The 10,902-nt window shown below is 41.0% G+C and overlaps 1 protein-coding gene across 1 annotated transcript in view; it reads left to right on the top strand.

Annotated features, from left to right (window-relative positions):
- Positions 1-4,294: 4,294 nt before the first annotated feature.
- Copb1 (coatomer protein complex subunit beta 1) overlaps positions 4,295-10,902 on the top strand; it is a 36,785-nt gene continuing 30,177 nt past the window's right edge. Inside the window, exons 1-4 of the mRNA XM_021165931.2 lie at positions 4,295-4,416; positions 5,005-5,154; positions 8,708-8,937; positions 10,195-10,364. Of these exons, the coding sequence (XP_021021590.1) occupies positions 5,064-5,154; positions 8,708-8,937; positions 10,195-10,364 (491 nt within the window). The 5' untranslated portion in view covers positions 4,295-4,416; positions 5,005-5,063. The remainder of the gene's footprint in view (positions 4,417-5,004; positions 5,155-8,707; positions 8,938-10,194; positions 10,365-10,902) is intronic.

Below are 10,902 nucleotides of genomic sequence, written 5' to 3'. Positions count from 1 at the left end.
GGGGATCCATCCCAAAATCAGCCTCCAAATGCTGACACCATTGCATACACTAGCAAGATTTTGCTGAAAGGACCTTGATATAGCTGTCTCTTGTGAGACTATGCTGGGGCCCTAGCAAACACAGAATTTGATTCTCACAGTTAGCTATTGGATGGATCACAGGGCCCCCAATGATCTAGAGAAAGTTCCCAAGGAGCTAAAGGGATCTGCAACCCTATAGGTGGAACAACAATATGAACTAACCAGTACCCCCCTCCCCCTGGAGCTCATGTCTCTAGCTGCATCAGTGGAAAGAGAGGCTCATTGGTCGTGCAAACTTTATATGCCTCAGTATAGGGGAATGCCAGGGCCAAGAAGTGGGAGTGGGTGGGTAGGGGAGGGTATGGGGCACTTTTGGTATAGCACTGGAAATGTAAATGAAGAAAATACCTAATTAAAAAATCATAATAATAAAAAAAATACAACTTTAAGCAACTTAATTTGCTTATGTAGACTGGCTATATTGCAAATTCATGCAGATGGTCTCAGAGTACAAATTCCCCAGTACATACCTGGGTTTTATTCTGAATATGACAAGCCAGGCTTGGTGGTGGCTGCCTTAATCCCAGCAGTTCTGTGCTGAGGCAGGACAATCAGGAGTTCTAGACCATGCTCTGCTTCCGATGATGTTTGAAGCCAGTCTGGGAACATGAGACCTCGTGTAAGTCTCGACACTTCCAAACAGACGTGGTGATACAGAGCTGGAGCTGTATCTGAAGTTGTAGTCGGCTTACTCAGTGCTTATGCCTTAGGTTCAGTTACCCTCTACTCTCCCTCCCCCACCAAAGCATATTATTAAAATGAGCAGTTTTGCATCCAACAGAGCAACAATTATGACCCTGGTTTATGGAAAAACTTGTCAAAATTAACAGAAGAGACATCTTAATCTCAAACCTTTTTACCCTACCCCAAGTCTGGAGGTTGCCTTCTGTTCTTATGAGCCATGTACTTGGGTATAGCAAAGCCATGAAAAAGGAAATTAAAGGAAGTCCTTTTTAGAGTCAAATTTTTTACTGTGATAAAGCATGGAGGAATTTTTCACAGTGTAACACCCATTTCTAGAGAAGAGATCTTTCTTTATGGATGGTAACCCAGATTTTAGACCTAATTCTCCTAATCATCTGCTTTTGGTTTTAGGCAATTTATTTAGCCCTATTTTAAAGAAGCCCTTTGGAGAAATACTATAGTTAAAAGAATTTGTGACACATTATAAGCTCAAAATTCATGATTTTTAAAATGTTTTTTCAAAAAGTCTCCATTGCTTAGATCCTTTTATAACTTCTTGAAGGGAAAATGAAAGAAAGGCAAAACCCTGTTGGCTTTATTAACAATCTCTGATCATTAGTATTTGTGATGTCAGTATGTACTGGAAACAACCTCAGAACACTGTCTATAAAGCTTAGAACAGGCTACAGTACCATGTGGCTGTGTGTGGAGTTGCATCAAACACATGCAAAACACTAAAACTTCCTAATTTCCTGGACTTACAGTGTGTTGCGTAGGGAGGGAGGCTAAAGTTAATAACTTGTATCCTGTACCTCTTCTATGCCTTTCTCACTTTGTTGTTAAAAGATAAACACTGTGTGCTTTTTATCTGTTTCCTAAGTACAAGCTAGAACTCAAAAGATTAAAAAATGACTGAACTTAGTTAAGGACAGTTTTAGTAGGGTTTTTTTTCTCTCTCTCTCCCAGTATGTATGTGGTTTTAGTCTTAAGACACTGATTTTAAAATTTCAATCCACTTTGGAACTAGGAAAAAAAAAATGACTTCAGTAAGAGCCACTTGCTAACCCTGTTTGTAGGGATGCATATCTTCAATCTCAGCACTTGGAAGGCAGAGGCAAGTGGATCTCTTGTGTGAGGCCAGCCAAGGTGACCCAAAGAAACCTTGGCTGGAAAGTCAGGAGAAAAAAAAAAAAAAGCCAATTGCTATGCAATTAAACCAGTAACTCTAGCACTACAGGATAAAGGTTTGCTGCTGCTTACAGGCTGCTGGTCTACTTCCAGTTTCAGTGAGATCCCTTCTCAAGCGAGTAAGTCAGGACGATGGAGCAGAGTGCCCAAGGTCTGGCCACCTACTAATACGTTCAAATATGTGTACCTCATACAAAAATTTTTCACTTAAAGGACCTTACAGAGTTGGATGTGATCCCCTTTCTGTTTAGTCTGATGTGCTCAGTTACTCCATTTAGTCTGCTGGACAACTGAAAGTAAGATTCCCTGTGTCCTGTAACAAAGATATCATCTGGAATCTAAGGGTCTTCACATGCAACTCTATGAGCTGGCACAATGAAAAAGAAAAAGAAAACTAGATGTCAGAACTCAAGTTCTAAGCTCTTAGTGTTTGACCATTAAGCCATTGGAGCAAGTCTCTTTAGTCCTCAGCTTGTACACTTTTATAACTCTTGATATACAAAGTTTTTACATTGAAGTAATTTGTGATTTGGAAAGCATTCGAAATAATATAGTTTAAAAGTGTAAAAAGTCTTCAAAATACACGTTATAAGAATTGGTGAAGCTACAGAAGAATTTGATATCAGTTAAGAAGCTCCATGCTTTAAAATGCAAAACCATTCACATTGCCAGTGGCATGTTCAGGTGTAGGCCTAAAATGCTAGCTAGCTTTTAAGTCTGTAGTGACTCAGTCATGAAGAACCTGGAAGTTTAACGTAAGGAATGGCTATGGTTAGTCGACAACACTGTGGCCCTCAACTGCTGAGCTTCCTTGTTGCTAAACCTAATCTCTACACCTTGTTTGGTGTCATTTCTTTCTGTCACCTCTCTGTAAGTCAAGTGAGCGTGGAGAACTAATAACTGTGTTTGTGATGATTCCATGTGAAAAAAGCTGAGTACACAAAAGAAACATTCTTGAATGCATCTCATTCTCAGAGAATTGTGCTGAATAAAGATTCTGTTGTATGGTTCCATTTAAATGTCAGAATGGATAGATAGTTGCCGGGGTTAAAGTGGGCACCTGGCTGTGACAGCTGGTGGGCAGCAGGAGCAATCTCTGGTGGAACTGTTCTTTATCTGACTGTTGGTCATCATACAGAACTAAATGTATTGTTTAGAAGCAAGTACATAAGTGAGATTCTATAAACTGGTGAAGTCTCAGTGAGGAGACATGTCAGTTTCCTGCAAGACTTCCCAAGACAGAGGAACTGGGTGAAGAGTAGAGGGCTGTTAGAATCATTACAATTACCCAGATTAAAAACATCTTTTAAGCATAAGCCAGACGTGATAGCCCTTGTTTGTAATCCCAGCACTTGGGAGGCTAAGGCAGGAGAGGAGTTGGCCAGTCTGGGCAGTAAGACTAAAACCAAAATTCAGAGAGGAAGCTGTTCTAAGTGCTGGAAATATGTAGCCTCTGGTATATTTTGAGTGATGGGGATTTGTTTTTTAAACTCAATGTTTACAGAAAAGAGAATTGTCAGAATAGCTGCATTCCAGGTAGATGAGAAAACAGTTTGCATTCTGTGTCCTGCAAGTGAGGTTAGCAGGTTTTGTATACACAATATGTATATCCATGTCGTAATCCCAACTCCTCAGAAACTGAAGATCACCTTTCAAGACCAGTCTGGCGATTATACTTAATTTTTTTTAACGTATTGGATTCTCTGAAAAAATAGCAAGAGGCCACTCTTTTTGTTTGTTCTTTTGTTTTCTGGTTTTAGCCCTGGCTGTCCCGGAACTCACTCTGTAGACCAGGCTGGCCTCGAACTCAGAAATCTGCCTGCCTCTGCCTCCTAAGTGCTGGAATTAAAGGCATGCGCCACCACTGACTGGCTGAGACCATTCTTGAATAAAGAGTAGAAATGATAGTTGTCAGACAACTTCTGATACTCCGATAACTCCAGTCAACTGAATAAAGTCAGATTCAGGTCACCAGAGGTGTTAAGCCCTCAAGTGTATTTTCATATAACCTAGTCATCTTATTAAGGTTTCTGAAATCATCGGCCTAAGAATGGTTGAGCTTCCAGTTAGAAGTGAAAGGAACAAGAAAGTCTGCAGGACTTTTCTGTTTCTCTTTTGTACAGTTTAGTTCCTGGGAAGACAATTCCTAAGGAACTGCTAACTGACCACAGCGCTTAAGTCAGCTCCTAACTCGCTGGGAAAACTAAAATACTTTTTCATCCTGCTACAGAAACCAACCCTGAGAGAGGAAGAAGACAACACACACTTCCAGGGCGCAGCTCAGGGCGGAAGAGGCTTGTCCTTTCTGGGTCTCCGTACAGGCTCTGTAGCTGCATCCTTGCTGGTCTCCCCGCCCCCTTCCACGTCAGCCAAGGACTTGGTGGAGCCGTCGCGGCAGCGGCTGTCTGGACCGGTAGTCGGCGGCCCCACGGTTCCCTACCGGCCTCCGCCCCTCGGAGCCAGGTAGCGACCTGGGCCCCCGAGCCGCGGGGTTGCGGCGGTCGCGCGGGGTCAGCGAGCCGCCGGATGGGGAGATGCCGGGCGCTTGACTAGGCCGCGGCGACGGGCGGTGGGGGCGGGGAGCTGGGCCGCGGTCCCCTGGGCCGTGGGACCGGGGTCTGCGCCGCCTGAGGCCTGGCCCTGCGTGGACAGAGGCCGGTGAGGGGCAGGGATCCCCACGGGGGACCCGCCACAGCCGAGGAGTCCCAAAGTTCTGCAGCGTCTTCGCCCGCGGGCCGCCCTCCTGGAGCAGATCCGACTGTGTTAGGTTGGCAATCACGGCCCCGTGACGTGGTGCTCCGGGTTGTCACTGTGCTGTGGACCTCGACTCCACAGCTTTGCACACCCTGGGCCGGGGAGTGGACGGGTACGGGGACTGAGTGATTGTCACTAGAGTTCACGGAAGGAGAAGGTGGGGAGAGCTCTACAGGTCGACGTCCTCCGAAGTCACACGCAAAGAACTTCAGGCAGTTTAAAAGATCACGACTGATTTGCGGAATTTGTCTTTTTTTTTTTTTTTTTTTCTAATGATGTTTGTATTCATCTTTGTAGATTTTCCTGGCACCTTTCGTCCTTTTCATCTTGTATTGGGTTGATTATAAACAGAAACCATGACGGCAGCGGAGAACGTGTGCTATACGTTAATTAACGTGCCAATGGATTCAGAACCCCCTTCGGAAATCAGCTTAAAAAATGACCTGGGTAAATAGTTTCTTAACTCAGATAGGAATTATTTTAATTGATAGATTAAAAACGTAAAAGATGGACACATTAATGTGATGTTTTTAATACATATCTATATGGTCTGATATTTAAATCCTGTCAAATATAATTATCTCAAACATTCATCTTTTCTTCATAGTGAAAACATTTCACATCCTTTCATAGAAATTTTTTTTATTTTTTGAGATTTTAAAAATATATATACAGTATATAGTTATTAATTGTAGTATACAGTGTCATACCAGAACTTTTTATCTTATACTCAGTAGCCATTGACCAATCCGCCTCTCCCAGCCTTCTTTCCTTCTTACTCTTCTAGGCTCTCTGAGCCACGGTCCTTTTTCTTCTTTTCGTTTTCCTTTTTCCTTCTTAAATAAAGCCTTACTCTTTCCCTAGGTCAGCCTGGAACTCACTAATAGGCCAGGGCAGCCTCGAACTTATGTCAGGTCTTAGTTCAGCCTCCAAGGGTTACAGGTGCTGGCCACTAATCACCCTTTACTTTCAACTTGTCTGATGATGTAACTTAATACTTCATAAAATGTTTCTACTCTCAACCTCCTTTCACCTGAGGACGTTTCTTATTTATTATGTGTGTATGTGCACAAATATGTGCTAGTCATGTATGCATGATGTGAATTTGTATGTGAGGCCAGAGGTAAACCTTAGGTGCCTCCCTCAGTCATACTCCACCTTACTTGTTTTTTTTAGACTTTGGAGTTTTATAAGATTTATTTTTAATTGTGTATATGGGGAGGTGTCCATGTGTGTAAGTGCTCAGGAAAGAAGGCCAGCGGTGTAGGCTCCTCCTGGAACTGTGAGCCACTCCATGTGGGTTCTCCGCAAGAGCATTATGTGCTGTTAGCCACTGAGCCGATTCCAGTTCTCAGTCTTATTCTTTACTATTTATTAGTGAGAAGTAGGGAGACAAACATGCATAGCACCAGTGTAGGTGTCAGCTCTCTCCTACCAGGTGGGTTTTAGGCATTGAACTCAGGTGGTCAAGCTTGGCAACAAATGCCTTTTACCTGCTGAGCATGCTCAGTGGCTCCCTTCACGTGCTTTTTAGACACAGGATCTCTCACTGACCCTGAAGCTTGCTGACTTAACTAGACTAGCCGTCCAGCAAGTCCTAGGGATCCTCTTGTTTCCGCCTCCCCTTAAGGAACTAAGGTTATAGGCGTGTGCTATGCCTGACTTTTACATGGGTATAGAAATTGAACTCAGATCCTCAGTGCTTATGTGGCCAGCACTTTACTTACTGAGCCATCTCTCCAGATAACAATTTTTTTTTTTATTTGTCTTATTTTTTGAGTCAGGGTTTCTCTGTGTAACGGCACTGGCTCTCCTGGAACTCACCTTGTAAACCAGACTGGCCTTGAACTCAGAGATCCACCAGCCTCCTAAGTGCTGGGATTAAAGATGTGCTACACTATGCCCCACCCCATACAAAGAATACATTTTTAATCATGCATTATGATAGTACAATTCAATCACAGACTAATTTGATGACCATAGGAAAACAAAACAAAACAAAACAAAAACCCTTAAGTATAGTAAAAGCATTGCAGCTCATACCATATAATATTTGAGATCTGAGCTGAGGTGCTTCAAACATTATTTGGTGTTATATGTTATAAGGGCATGTCCAATGTAATATAAACATGTCATGTGCTCAAAACCAAGACTGCATCAAAGTCATACAGTGCAACACAGGCAAATGTTACCAGAAACACTGGATTTTGAATTGTGTGGTATGTGTGTGTGTGTGTGTGTTTGTTTAGAAACTTTTTGCTAATGCCAAATTCTATGTTTAGTTGTGGTACCCCAAACTGAGTGTGACTCACAGTGTAAGAAGCTAGGATTAGTGGCTGGGTAGCAGTTAAGAGCATAGCTGGTCTTCCAGAGGACCAGGGTTTAGTCCCTAGCACCCACGTGATTGCTTACAAACTGTAATTGTGGTTCCAGTGGATATGATGCCCTCTTCTGGTCTCCAAGAGCACTACATGCATATGATCCACAGACATACATTCTGGGAGAAACACCAATACACACAAAATGTAAAATAATTTTAAAGAAAGAAGGACCTGGGATTAGGCCAGGAAGATGTCTCAGAAAGTGGAAACCTTTACCACCCAAGCCTGACTACCTGAGTTAGGTCTCTGGCACTCATGATGGAAGAGAAACTTAGCCTGCAAGTTGACCTCCGTGTCCATGCTGTAACATAGGTGCCCATGCTTACTTACACGTAGAAGTACAACAGTAGTTAAATTTTAAAAAGACAGCTTGAATCCAAGTAAATGTTGATAGTTGTAGTGAAAATTGAGAAATCAAAAGAGACTCATTTATATTTCACATTTGCTTATAGTTAAAAGTGCTTAATTTTTCTAGAGTTTTGCTAAATATTTTTTGTAAGTTATGTATGCTTGTATGTGAATATGTGTGCATTCGTGCAGGTTCTCTCGGGAAGAAGGAGGTATGTCTAATCCCCTGGAACTGGAGTTCTTGGCGGTTGTGTGCTGCCCGACGTGGGGCTTAGGGACAGAACTTTGATCTCCAGCCTCCCCTCTAGAATTTTTGAGAATGTCTTTAGTAGACCTTTTATCTTAAGAAAAAGGAATTTTTTCCCTTTAGACTTGTAGAATTGGTTTATAGAAATAGGATAATAGCCCAGCCTAATAAAGCTAAAGAAATAAAATCATTTAATTACTTGTTCTTCAAAACACTATAATTTCTTGCATAGTTTAATGTATGATACTTAAATATATCTGACAATTTTCTGTAGGTAATAAGTCGGTATAAGCAAACAAATGAAGTTAATACAAAACTAAACATGAACATCCCCTACATGTTTATATTTTCATCTTGAAAGCATTTTTGCAAAAGAAACATATATGTTTGAAGTTTGAAAACTCATGCTCTGCTCCTTTAAAGTATATAAGGGCCATTATGTACTTGGAATTCCAACTGCTCAGAGGGCTGAAACAGTGGGTCATATTTTTAAAACTAGTCTGGGCAGCTTAGGCCCCTGTCCTGGTGAAGTGCTAGGGGCTATGGACACGTTAACTATATAGTACTTGCCAAGCACTCAGGAGGCTCTGAATTCAGTACACAGCGCTAAGAAGGAAAGCGGTGTGCTGTATGATTTTAGAGGATGGGGTTGAGGCTAGGTCTTACTGTGTAGCCCTGCCTAGAGCTGGCCTTGAGCTGAGGATTGACCTGTTCTAACTTCTCATGTGCTAAGCTATAAGATACCCAGTGTCTGCTTCCATGTGGTATAACTATAGGTTCAGGAGCTCTACGTTAACTCAGTTGGTTAGGGACCAGAAGTCTAGTCCAGTACTTTCAGATCATATATAAGGTATCTGAGATTCAGAGACAAAATAGAGTCACAGACATGTTGTTTGGATTTGTAACCTTGTTACCACAGCTGATAGTAAATTTAGTTTGTTTTATTTTTAAACTATCTGAGGAACTTAGTTTTGAAATAATTGTGTGTGTGTGTGTGTGTTTTTTTATTTAATTATTGAATCAGAGAAAGGCGATGTGAAGTCAAAGACTGAAGCTTTGAAGAAAGTGATCATTATGATTCTGAATGGGGAAAAGCTTCCCGGACTCCTGATGACGATCATTCGCTTTGTGCTGCCTCTTCAGGATCACACCATCAAAAAGTTGCTCCTGGTCTTCTGGGAGATTGTTCCTAAAACAACTCCAGATGGAAGGCTCTTACATGAAATGATTCTTGTGTGTGATGCATACAGAAAGGTAAACCAAACCATAACTGTTGGCTTTGTTGATTTGAAATTATAAAATTGCTGTAATAGACACTATTAGTTTTCAAAATTAAATGTTTGATGAAATGAAAAAAATTACAATACTTACTATTGAAGTTGTAAACTCAAAAGCTTAGACTGCCTGAGGCTGGGCCTAGCTGTTAATGCTGCCCAACATAAAAACCCAATATATTATCAAATACTTTTCGGTGGATTTGGGGGCGGATTTTTATTTGGTTTTGTTTTTCTTTGTAACTATTGCATAAATCTCAGAGTAAACTTCGTAGATGACAACATCTTACCGTAATATTAAAAGATTGGACATGCTTGTAAAATTTATTGTTTAAAAAATTATTTTGGGGCTAGAGAGATGGCTCAGTGGTTAAGAACACTGACTGCTTTTCTGAAGGCCCTGAGTTCAAATCCCAGCAACCACATGGTAGCTCACAACCATCTGTAATGAGATCTGACACCCTCTTCTGATGTGTCTGAAGACAGCTACAGTGTACTTATATATAATAACAAATAAATCTTTGGGCCAGAGTGAGTGGGGCCAACCGGGGCGAGCAGAGGTCCTCAATTCAATCCCCAGCAACCACATGATGGCTCACAACCATCTGTACAGCTACAGTGTACTCATATACATAAAATGAATAAGTAAATCTTCAAAAGATGATTTTGTTGCCTTTTCCAACATTTTCTGTGTATTTTATGTTATTAAAAGATAGTAGTGGGGGTTGGTGAGATGGCTCAGTGGGTAAGAGCACCCGACTGCTCTTCCAAAGGTCCGGAGTTCAAAGCCCAGCAACCACATGGTGGCTCACAACCATCCATAAAGAGATCTGACTCCCTCTTCTGGAGTGTCTGAAGACAGCTACAGTGTACTTACATATAATCAATAAATAAATCTTTAAAAAAAAATAGTAGTGAGATGAGTAAAAATTGTTTTAATCAAGAGGAATCAGAAGGAAATCAGTAATCTAGGTCTTTTTCCGAAATCTAACTTTAATTTTTTTCAAATTAGAAATTTTACATTTAAAATTTGATTTTTATAAAAAGTTGAAACTTAAGCCTGTGAGATGGCTTAGCAGGTAAAGTGAGTTTGACTCCCAGGATCCACTGATTTCCTGCATGTTGTCCTTTGACCTCCATGGTGTGTGTGAGTGTACACACATGCACACACGAATAAGTCAATGTAAGGTTTTTTAAAGTTGAAACTCAACATTTCTTGCTGTAATTTTTGTATCAGGATCTCCAGCATCCCAATGAGTTTATTCGTGGATCTACTCTTCGTTTCCTTTGCAAATTGAAGGAAGCAGAATTGCTGGAGCCTTTAATGCCTGCTATCCGCGCTTGTTTGGAACATCGTCACAGCTATGTTAGGAGAAATGCCGTTCTGGCCATCTATACCATCTACAGGTAAGGAAGGATGCTCCTTTGCTTTATTTCTGTTTTCAGTGCTTTAGAGTAGAGGTTCCAGTGTGGTTGGTTACAGAATGTATGTACTTGTAGATATGGTTTACTAATCAATACAGCATTTTTTCTCTTACTATGATTACATTGTTACCATGGAGAAGTCAAAAAGATCTGGCATCAGTGAGCCCTAGTTTCTGCATGACAACAGTCAGCTCGAATGGCACAGTGCCACTTAAGATTACTGTATGCTTTCTAGTTTAACACCTTAACCATCATTCCTAATTGTATTGCTGCAGTTCACTCCGTTCATTTATTCACTTGCTAAAGGCATTACAACTTTTTACCTTGTTTAAAATTCTCATTTTGAACAGTCTGGGTCTTGTCTTAGAGGCTATAAAGAAGTATGCTTTTAGTGAAAAGAGCTGTGATTCTTTTTTTTGTTTGTTTGTTTGTTTTTTTAATTTTTAATATTTTTTATTACATATTTTCCTCAATTACATTTCCAATGCTATCCCAAAAGTCCCCCATAGCGCCCCCCACT

This window comes from Mus caroli, chromosome 7, assembly GCF_900094665.2.
Source record: "Mus caroli chromosome 7, CAROLI_EIJ_v1.1, whole genome shotgun sequence".
NCBI classification, from domain to species: Eukaryota; Metazoa; Chordata; class Mammalia; order Rodentia; family Muridae; genus Mus; species Mus caroli.
Note: the sequence above shows the minus strand (reverse complement) of the source record. Positions and strands in the feature narration are given on the sequence as shown.